A 20,680-nucleotide genomic window follows, 5' to 3' on the forward strand; every position below is an offset into this window, starting at 1 on the left:
CTGGAACTGTTCCATTTTCATGGATCTATGTATGGTGGTTTACACAACATCCGATTTACTGTGTGTGAACATAAAATGTATTTATAAGCAGATATACTAACGCCCAGTTTTGTTTATTTACCAAACTTCTGATTTGACACTATATAAAGATGAATGAATGTATAGGTTCATCTATATGTATGTATGTATGTTCATCTGTATGTTTGGATGGAAATTAATTTGTATCTTCTGGCACAATGAGAGTTCAAACCTCTCAGTTTACACCGAAGATGTGAATAGTGACTTGCAAGTTTTATTCTTTCAGTTTATTTGCATTCTCACTGTAATGAGGGGGCTGAATGGAGAATGGGGGATACAAAGAGAGACATAGACAAGAATGGAACGACACAAAGGAATGCAGGACTGGGACCTGCAGCCATTGTGTCCTAATACAATATCTGACTTCCTTCAGATGCCAGACACCACAAACACACACATGCACACACATGAGTTGAATAGCAGGCAGCAAGGCACCAGGCCCATTTCCTCTGGAGATGTAGATGATGGAGAGAGAGAGAGAGAGAGAGAGAGAGAGAGAGAGAGAGCGACTGGGAGAGAGGAGGCTCTTACCAACTTCAGACCTCTTTCTTCAGACTGTCATTTCAGCTGAATGAAGTCACCCTCTCATCTGTCTCTGTGTGTCTCTGGTCGTCTCACTCCCTGCTGAAAAGATCTACACAATTATCTCTACAAGCTGCACAGCAACATAAACAAGAAAAGCTAGAGGAAAGCAGCGGCACTGCCAGAACAACTGGAAGAAATCTGGAGCCTCGGAACCACATCACAAACCTCACAAGATCTGCCGCTGCTGCTGCTGAACACTGAGGAACAGTGTAAGGGGTAGAAGTGCCTTTCACAGTGGCACTTCAACGCCTGTTGAGGAGCACAAGAACGGACACTTCATCAGTTTTGTCAAGAAGTGCAGCTAAGATCTGCAATCCACTGTTTGCCATCTGTATCCTTAAAAACGGTAAAGTGTGTGCATGAGTCCATCAGGTGGAGTTTAGTGACTGTCATGATTTAAAGTTAAGCTGCTGTCACTAAATATTTGCACATTTATCACACGCTCAATATCAGTTATTTACAGTTTTCAAATTCAGTTTTACCACACTGGGTTCCCGGATTCATTGTATCCCTGTCAGGACATTTTTAGACATCTATGATAATTTTCTCCTCATTTTTCATTTAGCAAATGTCATAGTTGTTACCTTTCAAACTTTATATCTCTTTACTATAAAATGTCGGTTTAACAAAAGTAATTTGTTTCTGGTATCTCAATATTATTGGTTTGAAAACAAGATTGATTTCCTTCAGGGATGGGACAAGTAGACGGGTGGGTCACCATGTCTAAAGGTCATCTAGCTTATGTCAAGGGCTTTTTTCTTCCTAAAGGCATCATGCGTTTCCGCAGCTACCTTCTCTCTCACAAATGATGAATGTTGCAGGATAAAAAAAAGGTTTTTGTGCTTACGAAGGAGTTTTTAAGAGCATAAAGTTTTCCAAGCTCATACCACGTGTTCAATGTGAGATTTTGTGTGTATGTTTTTCATTTTGTTTCTTTTGCTTCAATAGTAAATCACTTACCCTGGCTTTTCCATTTTTATAATGGCGACTTATTAATACTCTTAATTTACAACAAATTCATACTACAATTTCCAAATAAAATGTATTATCAGATTAATAGCATGTCATGCCAGCGAATCATCGTTTATTATTTTAAATGAATAGAAGAAAGAGAGCATTGTGTGTGTGTGTGTGTGTGTGTGTGATCTCTTGTGCCCATGTGCCAGCACTCATTATTGTTCTGTATCCTGCCTGAATAAGACACACTCAAGCACAATTACACACACACACAAAGACAGAGGTCAGGTGAAAGTCTATACAAGGAAGTAATATTGTTATTAATGATGATGAGGGCACCTGTGAATGACATAAATACACATACACATTTCTCAGGCATCACACACACACACACACACACAGCTTGTGCAAAGCCTTTGTTTCACAAAAACAGGATGGGAGGGGCATTTAAGGGGCATTTAAATGAAAAAGGACTAACAAAAACAAAAAAAAAGAAGATTTTTAACTGTTATTGTTGAAATTTGTGCGTTTAATCTGACAGTGTGCATTGGTTTGTGCAACTTCTGACAGAGACTCAGATTTCAAAGCTAGAGTAAAAATCTTAAAATGCAACTTTAACTTCTCCGTAAATGACAAAATTGGAAAGAACGGCAATTTATATGGGAATCTAGTTTTGAATCAGGTCTGACAAATTGAACAGCAATTTGTTACTCTTATTTTCAAAAATCTGTAACTTTTTCCTGGCTTAGAGGTTCGGGAATTTTTTTCATATTTACGTTTTTAAGGTATATACTTTCTTCTGTGGAAAAACCAAATCCTAAAATATTTGGATCAAAATGAAAGACTTTCATTTTGCCCTTTGTGATTGTTTTATATCAAAGACTGCAGTTGAGTTTTCCCTAATGAAATATACATTTTTAAATCCTTGATTGGATCTTTTTTCCCATATTTCCTGTATTAGTTGTTACTAATATTATATGTACACAGGCTTATGCAGTCACCTCTTATTGATAGGATTATCTATTTATTTTTTGCACCCATGATTTAACTGGAGGCTTATCAAAGCTGTAGTTGTCTTAGTAACTTCACGCTGTATATGGGAAAAATTGCTCCAGGAAGACAGGGGCTCCTAAAATATCCCCTCGACTTCTCAACTCTTTAGCAGTCTAAACGAATCCCTCACATTATAAACACTCCATGTTATTGGAAAAAAAAGCAGAGGCCAACATTTCATTTAGCTTAGTCCCTGTAGCAACAAATAAGCAATGCAGTTTGAAATGCTTAATAAATTCAAGACTACAAAGCAGATTTTTAAAAACACCTTTTTAAAAAGCTGGAAATGCCACATCAGGCTGTCATCCAAGTTGAGCTGAACACACCCATGTTCAATTCTTTTCTCACATCTTTAGTGTTATTGTTTCTTCTGACCAAAGTTTGTCATTGTTGAGTGTAGGAACCCTAACCTGGCTGGTAGACTTCCAGTCTTGTTTGTGTGTGTGTATGTGTGTGTGTGTGTGTTTGCGTGTGTGGTAGGTGGTAGCTGTGTTTACAGTAAAACTAGTTTTTCCTTCCCCATGGGCAGTCAGAGGGGGAGTGTGGGAACTGAGACTGAAGCTAAACTAAGACATGGCACAGATATTTTTATTAATAGGGTCAGGGCAGGGGGGGAGAGAGTGTCACTGATAATAGACAAACACACATGCACACACAAACTGGGAGCCACCACTAACTGAACTCATTTGCTCAACAACTTTGTGCAAATTTCCAGAAAATAATTTCCAGAGTGCAGATTTGATATCCACATTTGAAAAGTTAAGTGCGGATGGTGCTGCTGGATCGCTTGTCAAGTGAAAAACAGACCATCACAGACAAGGCGACGTATTAAAACATCTGCTGTCAGAAATTGAACTGTATGAGATTAATGTGGAAATGAGATGCAAAGGTTTATATATTTCAGTGTATTAACTGCGACAGCGTTTCATCAGTCCATGTGGTTTTGTGCCTAAACCTACATTTTCTAAAATATTTTGTATCATATCATATTTTACATTTTGTTAGTTCTTCTTTTAAGAGCGGGCTCAATGAGCATAATGTGGCTGATATATTTTACATGCTACACAGTTCATATGTTGAATGAATGAGTGTGTGATAGTTTAACTTTGGCTGACTTAAACATCATCACTCATTTCCCATGAAATTTCTCAGCAAAAAGAACACCAGTATATGAAGATATTTTAAAGGATGGCATCTGAAAGTTGTGTGCTGTCTGTAGTGTTCGTCTGATAGGACCTCACCTGGTGAGCTGAGAAACCTGCACTGTAATCAGTCATGGCGGACTGGAGTCTGCTGGGAAACTTCTTGGAGGAAGTACAGGAACATTCTACCTCTGTTGGCAAGGTACCACAAACACAAACACACACACACACACACACACACCACACACACATTGGTACAAGAGGCAGATATACATATACAGTCACTGTAAATAAAACATTTCCAAATCTTCCTGTTTATATTTGGCAAACCAGCCTCTGCTTTCTGAGTCTCATATTAAACAGATATAAAGTTTTAGTGCTGAGCATTTTTTAATATATCTTAAAAATAAACAAATGACAATGACCAAAAACTAACAAAACATAAGCCTCTTTAAAAGAATAAAAATGATTTTGGAACCCCGTTTCTTCTGGGTTGTTATTATTAGGTTGTACGCTCCTAACAACCACACAATCCCCTACCAGGTCCCAAACGGGACTTTCTTCACTGCCCCATCTGTGAAGTGGACCTTGACGTGTCCTACTTGGCCCCAGGGTCTACCAAGAATGGGACTCCTTCTACATGAGCATAGATATCGTCCCTGGCCCAGTACGTGTTCTGCAGGATAACCGCACCCGTTGGGTGATACTTCTTGGGCTCTCATTGCGGGGCTCACATAGGGCTCTCTTCTGTTCAGGTATTAACTTGCTGTACTCTTCTGGTGGGAGATAATCCCACTTCTTGGCTGGTGCTTCTTTCTTAAAGGCTGCACCAGCGCTGCCAGTCTGCTTATCCTGATAACTGCTGAGGTGGTCTTAGCCTTTCAAGTGGTGCAGCTTTCGCCGTACCAGGCTGCTGCCGGACTCCCTTTTCTCGCTTTTTCTCGGGATACTTCCTTTTGAGGTCCCACCCATGCACTATGGCATTAGTTTTGCAGTGTGGTTCCATCAGCCGGGATCTTAACGAAGTCTACTTCATCTCTCCGCCCCTTGGCCATCATTGTTATGATCGATAAAATCATACCTTTAATCACTACTCTGTATTCACAATGTCCTGATTGCTCTCAGTTATAAAGTGTCCAGTTTCTGCTGGAGGCAAAGTCCTAATGGTCTCAATCCAGTCCAATCACTGTGAGCTGCAATTCCCAGATTTTAAGACGTTTTCAGACTCTTTTCAAACTGAAGCCTTATTGAAAACTTTCTGAATGAATGGTTCCTGTGGTTTCTGCTCCACAGGTCTGGCTGACCATCCTATTTATCTTCCGCATCCTGGTACTCGGGACGGCAGCTGAGTCATCCTGGGGAGACGAACAGGAAGATTTTAACTGTGACACCGTACAGCCCGGCTGTGAGAATGTCTGCTATGACCGAGCATTCCCTATAGCACATATACGATACTGGGTGAGACACGATACAGCCTGGTACAATGTGATGTGATGAAAACAGCAGTGAAACTACTTTTTTTGGATGCCTTGCCTTCATCAAGATGGAAAGAGTTGCCATAAAAGAGCTCTGCAACATGTTTAATGTCAATGGACTTAGTATCCGAAGTTCTGTGATCAGTTTGCTGCCTCCTTTGCAGCCATTGATCATCTCAGGTCAGTTTGAACTTGAGTTTGAATTTCTCTGCAATATTATCTTAACATGAACAACATTTCAAAACTCTTCCTCCTGATGCATTCCATTAAACTCCAAACCCCAAAATTTGGGAATTAAAAACAACCCCCCAGAAAACACGTCCAGGCCTCAGTTCCCAACAACTGTATTGGAGTGAGAGTTTTTCAACAACCCGATTGTAGCTGGTTCTGGATGAAGAAAACTATACATTTTTAGCTGTACAAACTTCACTGTGATGGATTAGCATCATGATGCAAGCATATTGAAATATTGCACTGGTTTAACAGAGGTTTCATAGGAGAAAATGAACTATATGCAGATTGTAAATAACAGTCGGCAAAATATTTAGATTAGTCCTTTAATGTTGGCATCTTTAGTCCAACCCAGTCTGAATTCATCATCTCCACAGGTGCTCCAGATAGTGTTTGTGTCCACCCCCAGTCTGATCTACATGGGCCACGCCATGCACACTGTTCGCAGAGAGGAGAAGAGGAGGCGCAGGGAGGAAGAGGAAGAGGAGGGAGGTGGGGGAGAGGAAGACCCTGGAGGAGGTGAAGGAGGAGGAGAGAAACAGAGGAGGCGGGAAGAGAAGGATGATGAGGAAAAAAGCGAGGGTCGCTCAGCAGGTCGAGTACGTCTGAGGGGGGCACTGCTGCAGACTTACATACTGAGTATACTGATACGGACCATCATGGAGGTAAATACTCATATTGTCTGTGGTGCTTTAGGATTACTGTTAGAGTTTACCAGCTCCCACTGCAGCAAAACCTGGCATCCAGCAGGAGCAATCTGTGATAAACCCCCTATATATTATCTGCCCAGGACCAAAGACCTGGAAAAAGCAACTAACTGTAGCATTTAGCAGCCAAACAATCATAGAGCTGAAAAGGGAGTGAATGTTGGACTGAATAAATGGTCAGCTTGTTCTAAATTTCCCACCCCCAAATGGTGAAAAATAATGAATGCAGCTTTAAATGGACCTTTGTTATGTTTCATATCAGTGTGACCCTCCCAAACCCATTGTGTTGTCTGAATGCACTTCCTTCCTAATAAAACACTTATTTTTAAAGTGTTTTGCATCAAGCATTGTTTGCATCCATGTCTTGTGGCTCATTTAGGCATTTGGTGCCTCCTGTCAATCAGTTGAGTTGCCAGGCACCATATCTTGGTTTGGCTTTGTTTGGCTTCTGTTTAATCCAAGTGCTAAGAAATGCTGGAGATGTAATATGGTTGCAGAAGTATAATCAGTGCAGCTTAAAATCAATTTAGTTAAAAGTTGGAATAGAAGGATGAAGTAGCTTTTCTTTTAAATTTAAGTTGTCTGTATGAAGTTGACCTGAATTTTAAAGTCCTGTTGATTCCAACTAGAAGAAAAGAAAGTCCCTTTATAATCTTTTTATAATCTTCTTCCAAGCTTTCACGTATCTTTGTAGTTGCTTGATCAACAAACGCCACCTGTCTCAGCTTCATTTTGGGTATAATCATACATAACAACAGAGCAGGATGTACAATGGATGATGAGAGAATTTCAATCTAAAATCTACTTCTATTAGAGACTAAAGCAATAAAGAAAAGAGAAGTGAAATGAGAAGTAAGTCTGTATTTTCATACTGTAGGTCATAGATGAATGCTGACTGTGACTGTCCCTCCACACAGGTGGTGTTTCTGGGTCTCCAGTACTTCCTGTATGGAATCTTCCTCCGTCCTCTGTATGTGTGCAAGGTAAAAACAGAAGCCTAACTTACTTTGAGTTCATCCTATAAATCAAAGCCCATAGTTGTTCTGTGTCTCTCTCTGTCAGGCCTGGCCCTGTCCACATCCGGTGAATTGCTACGTCTCCAGACCAACGGAGAAGAACGTCTTCATAGTGTTCATGTTGGCTGTGTCGGCCGTCTCTCTGGCCCTCAGCGTGCTTGAGCTGCATCACCTGGCCTGGAGACACTGCTGCAGGTAGGAACTGTTTGTTTTCTTTGACACATCGGTGGGTGGTGGTGTCTTTGCATGTTTTATTATGGAACTACACATTCCAGTTGTTAGCTTACATTTGTTCTGCGTCACTTTGTGGTCAATTTGTATGTATGTATGGTTTTTTAGTTCTCATGTTACACATAAAATATTCATGTTATTCTGTCTTTGTGACTCTGGAGGGACTCTTAAGTCGCCCATGTTCTCATGGACTCATCTTCCACGCTTTTACCAGAGCAAATCTGTCTTTGAACAAACTTAATCTGTTCATTTTATTAACAGACTAAAATATGTTATACATCTACTATTAATCCGGTGACACTGCATTTTCATAAAGAGATCTCTCTGACCTCTTACTTACTCCCTCACCAGTTTGACATAAGGGGGCAAGTTTGAAAAAAAATTTCATATGTACTGAAAGTGATTTTTTGTTTGTTTGTCAGTACAAAGGGTCATTGTATTTGGATGTAAACATGTCAAGTACATCTCTCATGCTGCAGACGGTTCCTCTTCACAAGGAAGGCTGTCACTCCTGCTAAAGCCTCTCCAGCCCGACAGCTCTCGCTGGGTGCTCCACCGCCGGCCCCACTTCCAGACTTCAACCAGTGTATGATTGGCTCATCACACTACCTCCCGGTGCCCTTCCCGACGCACGGCCTGGCTAACCAACAGAACTCGGAGAACATGTTCACTGAGAGGAACAAAATAGCTGCTGCGGTGGAGGAGGAGAGCTTCCTCCAGATGAGCTGCTACTCACATGGGTGGGAGAAGGCCGGTAAGGATCAGATCCTAGAGGGTGAATATCTAAGGATCAACACTAACTGCTACAGCCCTGATAGCAGAAACACTGGCTGCTCTCAGACTGAAACTGATGGACAGCATGAGCTGCTGCTGTGCCAGAACGGAGGGCTCTCTCAGAAGGACAAACGAAGGTTCAGCAAAACCAGTGGAACGAGCAGCCGAACCAGAGCAGATGATCTCTCAGTTTAAACAGAAACAGAGACAATTATCCACAAACCACTGACTTCTTTACTTTACTTCCCTCTGGACAAACCACACATAAAGATTTTTTTCCACCACGTTTGAAGTCAATGACAGTCAGGACAGAGCAAAACCTTTATGACATAGTAAACGCAATGACAATACACCGAACCACTGGGTAGTCAACCCTGCTATTCTGGTGGTAGATGACCCTGCAGTTCTCTGAACTGTTGTGTGAAGACAAGAAAAAACCGCTTGCACTGTTGACATGAAGTGACATTTGCACTGAAAGGTGCAGCACCTACGAAAATCTTCCATCTAGCTCCAGCTGCATGTCTACAAGTCTGAGATTACAGATTAAGATTGTGCTCTACTCATAACGGCACTATGAGGGACATTTCTTTGGTGAACACACAGCGAAAATAATGTTTGTCGAATTAAAATACAATTGGACAAAGAATCAATCTTAAAATTTGTATAGAGAATATAATCAAAGATATCTACTACTAGAAAATTGCAGTCAAAGGTAAAACTTACAAGAAGAAATTTTAATTAAAGTATCTAATGATCTTTTTGGCTCACTCAAAGTATTACTGATCAAAATTCAATATTCGATATTCAATATCCAATTATTTACTTGCCAAGACCACAGTAGAGATAATTTTACATTTCAATAATTAACAATAATAATTCCAATAAAACCTATGAAAAAGATTTTATCCTGAGTATGTTCCGTTGTTCACAAGCTGATAATGTGCAGCAATTAGTTGGTGGTAGATCTGAACTTGAATCCACCCAGGACATCAATGACTGAGCCCTTCAGCTATGGAATCCGTGGCATTGAGGATGATGGGAATTTTATCACGCTTGAAGCAGCCATAGTTTTACATACGGACTGAGCCTAAACACATTGATTTTACAGGATGAGGTTGGACTGTTGACTGACAGCTTTGACTTCTAATGGAACAGGAACCTAAGTTATTTTAGTTAAGCTGTGACAAGTTTCAACTACAGAAGAGGATCAGTGGTGTGAATAAGAAGAAAATACTGAATAGAGCTTCACTCCAGGATGTAATTTTTTTTTTTTTTTTTTTTTTTTTTTTTTTTTTATCATTACTTCATTCTTAAACGCATGACAATATGTCAAATTGTCATGTTTTGACACACTGGTAATTTTGAGCATGATGCAGACTGTATAAGGATTTCCAGATAAAACCAGATGCAAAACCTGATAAGAGTCTATTCAGTCTCTAATTCAGCTTCTTAAGGCAGTGTTGTTTGTATGATAGACATGACAGCTGTTATGTACAAGTCTTCCAGGGATCTTTTAATCCATATAATATTGTATACTTGAGGAAGTGATTTGTATCCCATATTTGTTTACGTGTTGGGAAAGTCACATACGCTGAAATTTGCAATTCTTGTTTACAGTATGCCACTGGATGTACGGATAACTATCCCTGGTTGTTGTTCCCAGATAGGTTCTTGGGGTAAAATTTGCCTTTTATCTATGATTTCTGAGCCTATTATATCTTGACAAACATCTGAGATAATGACATGAACATTACACTAAACCAAATGGATGGATTTGGCCATAACATCTTCCAGCAGCTGTGGGCTGGTCTACAGACTATTTTCTTCCTCTTTTTAGAACACCTACCTGTGTCTGTCCTTTTCACCTCAAACACACGCACAAATATCTTTGTCTCAGCCTTGCTCCATGTCACCCCTTTCTCTGCATTGCCCTTTACCTCGTAAGGCCTAGTTAAGGCCTCATGTTTTATAAAAATGATAAACCTCAAAAGCAAAAACTCTTTTATGAATTGATTCACTAAACAGTATTTTACTGTTACAGCTGCTTGATATAGAGCACTACTTTAAGTACAGTTTTGATAATCCACTATGCTTTAATGTTTGTGAATTTTTACTTTTCTACATTTTTTTTTCTGTAAAATGACAGCAATACATATGCATTGCATATCATATAAATCATATATATACATCATATACAGTACAGGCCAAACGTTTGGACACAAGTTCCTATTCATTTGAATGAGAAGGTGTGTCCAAACGTTTGGCCTGTACTGTATATATCATATATACTATACTGCTACTTTATGTTAAATCATGTATATCTAGTGCAATAAAAGAACAGTGTTTCCTTTTGCAGTAAAGAACTATAATGTACCACAGAATGGAAATATTCTTAAGAAATACTACCAATAAACGTGCATGCTTTCAAATAGTTAGCTCAAGACAGAGACTATTTGAGTTTGGTGATAAGCCACATAGGTTGCTGGCGAGGCAACTGAGAAATTCTCAGGCATCACAGGCTATACTCCAAATAAAGAACAAAAGAGGACCGACTGTTACATATCAGCAGGGAAAAAAATAAATGCTTTGAAGATTTCTATTGTAATCTATATGGCTGAAACAAAACTACTAGTCTGGATGAGATTAATGAGTTCCTGGAAAAGTGTGATCTCTCCAAACTTGATCATCGTGCTGCAGCAGAGTTAGATGCCTAGATCACTCTAGACGAAATTAAAGTCCAGTTCCCAAATAATAAGGCTCCCGGGCCTGACGGGTTTGGGGCAGAATTTTATAAGGTATACAGCTCACTGCTGGCACCTTTAATCCGGTGTATGTTTAATTGCTACAGGGAAGTGGGCTCCTTAGACCTGTGTCTCCTCTCCCATTCAAAACTAAACTATTAAGCAAAATTCTAGCTAACCGTCTCAACAGTCATATTTCCAAAATCATTCACCCAGATCAGATAGTGTTTATCCCTAATTGAGATATATACGTTAACATGAGAAGACTATTTAACATATTATATGGTCCTCTTTGTGACATGGAAGATACGGTTATAATATCCCTCTACCAGGTAGAATGGTCATATACAGTACGGGCCAAACGTTTGGACACACCTTCTCATTCAAATGAATAGGAAAGAGTGTCCAAACGTTTGGCCTGTACTGTGTGCTGCCTGAATGAGTAAGATTTTGATTTGGCAATCCTTTCATTAAAAGGATCAAGATATTATAAGATATTATAAGGAAACCATGGCCTCACAAATCTAAATAAATTGGGTCCTTTTTGGCTATATTGTGGTACACGCCAAGGAGATCCTCCGTCTTTGAAACCGTTAGCCTTATATATACACTCTAGAGCTGAAATTCATCCTATAACACATCTAGGAACTCAGCCAAAGATCTCAGCCTACACTGATGATGTTACATTATTTATTTCAGATCCCAAAGCCTCTATATCTCCACTGCTGCAGTTAAATAAAAATTGGCTCATTTGCAGGATACAAGATAAATTGGGGTAAAAGTGAATTAATGCCATTGTCAAATTTGGTAGATATGACATTCCTCAATTCAATTTAGAACTGTATCAGATAAGTTCACATGTCTGGATATTATAGTCACTAAGAAGTTGAATCAGCTACTCTGACAATAACCTGGAGGAGTTGCCTGCATGGTTACAAATTCAACACCTCTCTTGTCAGCACACCTCTTTAACACTCATTAATAGCCCAATAAAGACTAAGAAGCACGTATATCATGATAACCTGGTAATTTTTAATTCTTTAAAGATATGGAAGCAGGTAATAGCAACTCTGAAAACACCCAAAGGTTATTTGGATTCTCCTATTTGTTGTAACCATGCATTTAAACCTGCACTGGATGATGTTGTTTTTTCAGACTGGAGAGAGAAGGGTATTTACTTTGAGAAATGTTTATATTGGGGGTTATTTGACCTCCTTTCAGCAGTTACTGTGGGCATTTCAGCTTCCAGCTTCCCATTTTTTCCGTTTCCTACAGTTGAGACGTTTTGTGAGAACTCATGTTCCACAATACAAACGTAAACCTCAGCACATAGCATTAGATAGTTTTTCTCAAATCAAACCACATACAAGAGGGGCAATATCTAAATTCTATGGAATCATACAGAATGTGAATAACACATCATCAGACCCATTTAAAGAGGCTTGGGGGAGAGATTTGGATATGGAGATGTGGGAGAATTGAACATCCATCCAATCCAATCAATGCAAAACATAATTTGATACAATTCAAGGCAGTACATAGACTATAGACACTATTATAGACACCATAGACACAATTCCCCTCCAGATAGCGTGAAAAGTAGTTGTAAAGCTGAGGCTAACTCCCTTTCAACATTGTTAGCCAGAAATACTACTAATTATAGTTTATTATAGAGCAATTTTAGTGTAAGTATAAAGTAGTGTAGGATAAGCACAATGTTACTCAGTGTAATAAATTATATAATGAATATAAATTGAACATAAGGGATTTAGGATGTTTCACATATATTTGAGTAAGAGTACCTTCAATAACATTGCATCACCCATATTTTCACTTTCAACTGAGACCTTCAATGAGGGACAGACACCTGCTGAGAAATGTTTAAAAGGTTAACAAAAAAAAAAGCACACTGGGTAAAAGGAAAAAAAAAGTCTGGTTCCCATGGCAAATAGCCAATTTGCAAGAAGGGCCAACGGGAGAATTCCCCATGAGGTCATCTGAATATATCAGGAATGTTTGGGAACTGTCACACTGGAGGTTTTTTATTTTTCCGTTCCATCTCCTGCTCAGCCATGTTCTCCCACCTTCCCTTCATTTGGCTTGAATCAAAATGTATCAAATTTTCATGTTTGAATATCAAAAAGAGAGAAATTATGGACATTGAATTGTGGACATTTGATGAAAATTTTGATCAAAGATTAAAGTCAAAATGAAAAGCAAAAAAAAAAAAAAAAAGAGAAAGAGTAAGGGAAGAATAAAATGAAACTATTTATGAAACTTCAGTGGCTTGTACTGTATTGCCTGGTTGGATAAGTTTAAATTAAACAAAAAGCTCTCTCTTGTGGCCAAATAGATAACTGCAGCACAAAAATGGCAACATACTATCAAACACCATCATTTCACATTAGCCTGGGGCTGGGGAGAGGGAAGTATTAACTATACCACACACTGTCTTTCAAGTTGATAGATGAGTGTTTAAATTTGCCTTGCCAGAATTAACGTAGTTGTTATGAAGTAACCCTGAGTATAAAAGCAGCAGGGTGTTGCATTACTATGTTGTCGGTGAAGGTTCTCAGTCATTCAGGTCATCTGAGTCATGGACTGTTTAGTGGTTAAACTCTGGGTTAAATACCTGGGAGAGGCGAAACGCCTTCAAATAAGATAAGAAGTCCAGTTGCTTCATACTAAACACTACACTACTATTACTGTGTTTGTGAAGATCAATTCCATAATATTCAGTAGAGTTTGAATAGATACTTCTCGCTGGTTCAAAGAACGGAAGTAAAAGAAAGGTATATGTAATTTCAAATCAAGGTAATTCAAGGGGCTGTAAATTGGACATAAAAGGCTTAAAGACTTAAAGATAAAAAAGACTCACAGGCTATATCAAACATATAGAACGAGTAAAACTCTAAAACAAATTGGAGAAGAATTTGCCAAAAAATAATAGCACAACTACAGAGCATTGCGAGGTGTGAATAAATGTCCCAGACAGATAATAGAAGTTGGTGTCTGATAGTATCAGTTAGATGCTTTGAAATGATCTCTTAAAAAAAGAAGTGCTTGCCTTGAAAAGAAGCCTTGATTTGTTTACCTTATGTTTCTGTGTTGTTAGGTATCTCCTCTGCTGTAGTTTGTTAACTAAAGGTTTGCTGGTTCAAGGTTTTAAGGAAAAGAGTTAAGTTAGTGGTTGGGTAAGTTCAACTTACCCACATGGCTGTGATTGAGGTTAAGATTAGAGAAAGGGGAGTATTCTATACTCACAAGCATAGAAACTGTATGTGACCCAACCATCCCCTCCATCAACACAAACACACAGACCTGCTTTTTTTTTTTGGGTCATATGTCAGCTATATTTATATCTCTGAAGGGAGACCCATGATTACAGCTGGCTGTGTGTGTGTGTGTGTCTTGTTATGGTCTATAAATATTTCACACCCGTTTGCCATTTCAAACTTGGGCCACGCAAACATTATTTATTGCTGCCGTCCATTCTGCAAGGAAAACACATGTGATCACATGATGTCAAATGTTCACTTCAGTCAAACTCATTCAGGTCAGACCATATAATTTGTCCTTTCGTCTTTTAATTTAAAATGTCATAAGCAGCTTTTTATCTCTCCCCAGTGACCTTGGACATAGTTCCTGTTTTTCAGGTAGAGGTGCAGCCTTGTGTTTCCTGTACTTTAATATGCTGCCTGATGCAACAAATTCATTTTTTATGTTTTGACCTGTGAACCTGTCCGTGGATCCTTGAGTTCCTGTGCCGGTTATGAAAGCTGGTTGACCTTTCGTGATAAAAAATGTGTTAAAAAATGCATTTTGTGTTACATCCGCGTTGTCCACTAGGTGTCACTGTTACTCCACATGTGTCCAACTGGGGTTGCATTTCTTAAAAATTTGAACACATTTTTAGCCCTGGTCTGATGGATTCTTCACAAGCTGATGCTAATCTACAGTATGCTGTTGCCTTCAGTTTATATGAAGAAACCACTGAATGGGTATGAAAACATAAAAAGTGAACAGTCCCATTGGTGAGGTGGGCGTACACAGAGAAAGTGATCTGCATTGTGCAACTGACCAATTAATGAGGTAGTGGAAATTCTGATATAACCTCAGCTTGACCCCAAAAGACCTGGTGCCTTACCTTTAAACTAGGAGGTGACACTCCTAAATAAACATATGGATACATCTGAATAACACAACATTCATGATGATTTAGTGAAATCATTTGAGAGAAATATGACTTCATTCATTCAGAAACATTTTAAGGCCTCACAGCATCTAGGACTAGGGGGACACCTTCAGGTGCTCCCTTTGGTTTCTTCCTGTAGCAGGAAGTGCTAAATTGTTCTGGGCCAAAGAAAGACAATTGTGAATTGTTAGGTTCATATTCTCCTTTGAATGCACAGTCCATTTTGGAATGGTGATTCATGTCTGCCCGCAACCTGGAAATGGAAAAGCGGTAGAAGATGAATGGATGGATTGATGGATTGATGGATTAATGTCTGAACTTGACAGACATGATCAAAGAATAAGCAATCAGCCTGGTGTGAGTGATTACATTCCAAATGTAAGCAAATGAAAACAATTGAACATACAGCTCAGATTTATATTCAGCACAGTATCTTGAATACTGCAAGCTGAGGACACAGAATAACAACAAAATAGACGTGTGTTCCTGCCTTCTCCTTCAGCTCAGTCATGACCTTATAAGAAAACCATGTACAGTAACTGCTAATGGCCCCTAACAGCTGTTTATCTTAATTAATATTTTCTACAATCTAATAACTCCTGCAATTTAATTAGTTTACAGCCAAGCAGCACAAATAACTCAATTTACTCAGCCTGGCAGGGAGAGGGGGGTTGTTTGAAGACAGATCCAAACAGCTCAGTCACTTCTCTGCTGTCAGCTGAGCTTTGACCAAGGGTGAAACGTGACAACACGACAAGCCTGAGAAGCCCTCAGCTGGATCAGTTCCCAGAAAGACAGCTCAGCAGACAATTATATAACACAGCCACAAAATGACCGGGTGTGCTGGTTAGAGTTTGATCTTAGTTCAACTCAGCTACAGATGATGAAATCAATCTCAAAGGCTTTTCTTCGGAGCTAATCTATAAAAAGGTCTTTAAACATGAAACAGTAACACACTCAAAATGTTCTGCCGTGTTAGAATAGCCTGAAGTCAGTCAATCAAGAGGAAAAAAAACTGATAAATGCCCACACAGGTGCAGAGATAACTGCAATTGTTTTAAATATTTGTGATTCATTACTCTTTGTTGTTCTTTAACAAAATTTGATCTTGATATTCTTATCTGTTTGTCCATGAGGCAAGCATTTACAACCATTGCTCCACCTTCCTTGACAGAAGCTGATTAAAAAAAAAAAAATAAATACAAGAAGTACTTTCAATGTCAGATTAATAAAAAAGAAATGAAGGGACAACCACACACACTTACATGTCTGGACGTTTTCTTTTAATTGATCCTTCAACCATCCTGTGCACAGCCAAACAATAGCTTTCATAGTGTAATTTGGTTTAAGTGCATACAGTATATTGCTGTGTACACACTGACAGCAAGCAACCCCATCAAACCGCTTTACAGATTTAGTCAGATTACAGTAAAATAAGTTAAAATATTCCTTCAGGCCTGTGAAACCAGGTAAATAACAAAATCAAATTTCACTTCAGATGGTGACCTTAGTTTTTATATATGATACAGTAGCTCCATGACATTGTTTGGCATGGTGACTGTATGCCTGCTGATTTCACACTGTAGAGATCTCAGCATGGTGGTCATGGTATAAAAGGCATTGGTATAAACTTACGCCCCACAATTCTTAGCTGTACTGAGGCAAATTCAGACTGTCACTATCAGCACTTTTTGTTTTAAATCATTGTGCCGAGTCTAATGACAAATGAGGAGTAGAAAGCAAGAAAGCAGTCTTCAGGAGCAGCTGCTTCAGTAACTCAGAGGATCAGGGACTGTCAGAAGTGCTCAAACAAGGTACATTGTCCTCAAAGCTGTCGGACAAAATATTCTCACTGTGGAATCTAGATGGATTTCCATGGCAAGGAGTAGTCTCCGCAGGCAAATATTTAAGGATAGACAAGAGGCAATGCAGATTATTCACACTGCTTGTAATAGATCAGAAACTCCAGTTTGCATTAATATTCTAAGTAGACCGAGTGTCGGCACCAGTTAACCACCATAACGCTCCAGGATATCCACCCAAAATCACGCTGATGTAACTGATATTAGATGACTTTTGTGTTCAGTGAGGTTGATGGCAGACGGCTCTGCTAGCAGGAAGTATGACTAATGTTGCAGCAGAAAACACAATGAATGACAGGTCAGACAAACCTATCATGGCCAACAATTTTAAACAATGTGATTAGTTTTTAAATCCTCATTTGAGTTAAAATACAGATTGACAAAAACAAGCTTAGTTTTATGTTTGGCCACTTGAACGATTGATCACACCCCAACATTTCAGAGGAAGTAAGCTGCTGTGAACTTACTGGCTCACAGGAAGAGCCACTTTTTTTAACCTATGTAACATATTGAACCTTTGTACAAATGACCAAACATAAAGCCATATATTTAACGTGTCCAAGCCTAATGATAAACAAACGAAAAAAAAAAAAAAAAAAAAAAAAAGACATAGTAAAATGATATTAAATATTCTGATTTTAACCACTAGCTCATGATGTTGCAGATTTAAGGTATGCGATTAGGTCTTGGCGCTCGCCCTTCTTTTTGATGCCAGCGAAGATCATTTTGGTCCCAGGAATGTACTTCTTGGGGTTCTCCAGGTACTCCATCAAGGTGTCATCATTCCACACAATACCTGAGGAAACACAGAAGAGCAGTGATGAAAGCCTGATAGATAAAAGAAAACCAAGCGAGCTCTGCTGTGACTTCGATGCTAGAGGGATAAGTGACCAGATATCAGCAGAGAAGTAAGGATTTGTTGGTTTGTCTGAACTTTAAATTGTTCATCTTGGAAAATTAAATAAACCATATTCATTTATAAGATATGAATAAATTAATATTAAAGAAGCAGCACATTGACATATGAAGAAATGTCAATTTCATTCTGCTGTGCAACTGCTTGTTGTATGGTCTGACGACAATAAAGTCTACTTTGACTTTGATTAATGATAATCAGCATGATCAATTATTCGGTAGATTTTTGTATCAATTAAGTGATTTTTCGTTTTGTCATAGAAGGAGCAGTTGTTATAGTTCTATTATTTGAATTATTTTGATGTGGGCTGTGAAGCTCTACTCTTCTTCTGATCTAGATTGAGGGGTAGATTGTTATAGCTGTGTAAACTGACCTTTACTCTTGTTGGCATCTGTGTAAGAGTATCCAGGTGCCTGTCCAGTCTTACGCCCGAAGAGACCCCAAAGGTTAGGCCCCACCTTGTGCTTGCCCCCATTCTCTACGGTGTGGCACTGAGCACACTTCTGGACAAAAACCTTCTTTCCTTTGGCCACGTCTCCCATAGTTTACTGTCGAAAGACATGGAGGACAAACAGGAAAATATTAGGAAAATTAAGGGCTTGCTAATGTCAACGTTCAAGACGACTTTACTAGCACCCGTAGGCCGATTTGTTTGCGGTAACAAGAGAGGGCATCACAACAATAAACATGCAGCAAAATTAGCATCTAATAGTACACGCCTTCTATTCATAGCACTTCTTCTGTTACTGGAAGCTCGTTGCCTGCGCCATATTGTGAAGGTCGTTTGAAGTGACACCTTTATCTGTACCTGTGGCGTTTCTTTGCTCTGCCTTTAACTACACGTGACATTCATCTGATCGCTGACTGAGTGCTGAGGTCACGTCAAGGAAATCGATCAAGGGAAAAGACCCTTAAAACGCGTTGGCACCGACAGCCTTAGTCACACTCTCGCTGATCCAGCTATTAAACTTGTCACTGAATTAACAAACCAAGCGGCTTTTCTTCGCTGTAAGACAGAACGTGAGTTTCAATGGGCCAGCCAAAAGAGGCGTTAGTGATACCACACATAGCTGTCATGACTTCTCATGTCCTTAAATAACGAACCGCCAAAGAATAAAAGCTGATTGCTAATTTACTCAAATCTGCCCGTCCGTCTTCAACAGACACTTCTGCGAAAAAAATCACTCCATTCGACAGGATTGTATTTCCGATCGGGCTTCAAATGTCGCTTTAAAGGGGAACACATTTAGACAGACCACTCGAAGGTTGCCGGTGTGGAGCTTAGTGTGCACCCAGCACAGACAGACCAGGGCTGAGAGGAGAGACCCCGACTGCGGACAAAATCCTACATTCAACCCATGAGCTGTATCTACGGAAATAACTACAGCAGCGTAACACCTATCACGACTACAGCGACTGAACCGGATAGCTCACGTTAGAGTTTGCTATATATGAGAAAAAACCATTCAGTATGTTATGCAGGTTTCATAGATAAAGCGCGGTGAGGCCATCCTGTTCACCAAGGCCCGGGCAGCCTCTGACTAATATGGCGGGCTACCTTCTTATGAAGCCCCAAGGACACTGAGAACTCTCCATCACACACCGAAGGCAGCTTCCTTTTATAGACCGCTAATAAACCAAGTGTTGCCCCGTCAGTTTCATTCTTGACTGTGCCTCCTGACTTAAACCTAAATAGGTCTGACAGGCCTGCTGAGGTGCACATCAGCCGGGGATTTATTACCCAAGGATGGTTCAATGTCGGGATCTTAATATCGCACTATAACCGTTTCAAAACATTCATAAACACATCGGGGATGTCTGGCCAACGTATGCATAAGTCTTTGAGGGTCATAATCTATTATAAAATCATTCTATTGCTCTTGGGTAACGGACCAGGCTTACTAAACCTCCCTTGGTGCAATGTGTGCAAACGAGCTATTCACCAACATTAGTTAGTTTATGGCTAATCCCTGGCAGCATTACGGTTATACTATAGCGTCACGATAATCTAATCCGCTGCTTGCTACTACAGCTCACTCGAAAAATTTACCTTTTTGATTTTAAAATGTCTCGGTTTAAAATTCCTCCGGTGCTGCTGAAGTGTATCCTCTCGGCCGGTGAACGGTTTGTGGCGGACGTAAAGAAGGTCATTGGATTATAGCGGCACCGGCTTTTGACGTCAGATCACGTGACGGGAAACCGCTTCCGAAATCTGACGTTTGCCCTCCAACCGGCCGCATCCCATTTCTATTAAGTGATGTGTCCTCACCCGAATTTTATCGCTTTGCTTTTTAGTGAAAATTTCGCAGCTTGTGGGACAATAAGCCCAAAGTTTAAGTGTTAGCAGTCTTACTTCCACTTATAGTTAAATCAAGATAATTCGTTAATTCGTTGTTAGTCATTAAGGAAATAAGACAAGGTTCTAGGGAACGATGCGAAGTGTATCTTGGGACTGTTCCAGCCTCATGTGGCATTCCCTTGCTTGCATTGTGAGTAACTAGGCACCTGCTGAAATGACCATATGATATTAATGAATTCATTCATTTTCATCTGCTTCTCCGTTTGTGGGTCGCGGATTTGGAGTAAAAGATATAAATTAAAATGTGTAACTGTATTTAGAGTAAATAAAACTAGGTAATTCACATTCTAATTGTATGATACATCAGGTACTGAATTAATATTTAATCTAATATTAGTACATTATGCTGATAATAATG

General features: G+C 39.4%; 2 protein-coding genes across 2 annotated transcripts; one reads left to right on the forward strand and one right to left on the reverse strand.

Annotated features, from left to right (window-relative positions):
* Positions 1-668: 668 nt before the first annotated feature.
* On the forward strand, positions 669-9,506 carry LOC115055148 (gap junction alpha-5 protein-like). The gene is made up of 7 exons (XM_029520654.1): positions 669-1,009; positions 3,893-4,017; positions 5,109-5,273; positions 5,899-6,186; positions 7,146-7,211; positions 7,291-7,439; positions 7,955-9,506. Exons 2-7 carry the CDS (start codon positions 3,949-3,951, stop codon positions 8,442-8,444), a joined length of 1,227 nt encoding a protein of 408 aa, XP_029376514.1. The 5' UTR covers positions 669-1,009; positions 3,893-3,948; the 3' UTR covers positions 8,445-9,506.
* Positions 9,507-16,446: 6,940 nt separating this feature from the next.
* Positions 16,447-20,133, reverse strand: LOC115055335 (cytochrome c). Its single transcript, XM_029521059.1, has 3 exons — positions 20,014-20,133; positions 18,337-18,511; positions 16,447-17,843 (listed from the first exon to the last, which is right to left on the reverse strand). Exons 2-3 carry the CDS (start codon positions 18,503-18,505, stop codon positions 17,698-17,700), a joined length of 315 nt encoding a protein of 104 aa, XP_029376919.1. The 5' UTR covers positions 18,506-18,511; positions 20,014-20,133; the 3' UTR covers positions 16,447-17,697.
* Between the last annotated feature and the right edge of the window lie 547 nt (positions 20,134-20,680).

This window comes from Echeneis naucrates, chromosome 15 (assembly GCF_900963305.1).
Source record: "Echeneis naucrates chromosome 15, fEcheNa1.1, whole genome shotgun sequence".
NCBI classification, from domain to species: domain Eukaryota; kingdom Metazoa; phylum Chordata; class Actinopteri; order Carangiformes; family Echeneidae; genus Echeneis; species Echeneis naucrates.

Coding starts and splice junctions, on each gene's coding strand:
- LOC115055148 (XM_029520654.1), top strand. CDS start 3,949: ATGGCGGACTGGAGTCTGCTGGGAAACTTCTTGGAGGAAGTACAGGAA. Junction 6,187..7,145: donor TGATACGGACCATCATGGAG/GTAAATACTCAT, acceptor CCCTCCACACAG/GTGGTGTTTCTGGGTCTCCA. Junction 7,440..7,954: donor GCCTGGAGACACTGCTGCAG/GTAGGAACTGTT, acceptor CTCATGCTGCAG/ACGGTTCCTCTTCACAAGGA.
- LOC115055335 (XM_029521059.1), bottom strand. CDS start 18,505: ATGGGAGACGTGGCCAAAGGAAAGAAGGTTTTTGTCCAGAAGTGTGCT. Junction 17,844..18,336: donor AGATGCCAACAAGAGTAAAG/GTCAGTTTACAC, acceptor GTGTTTCCTCAG/GTATTGTGTGGAATGATGAC.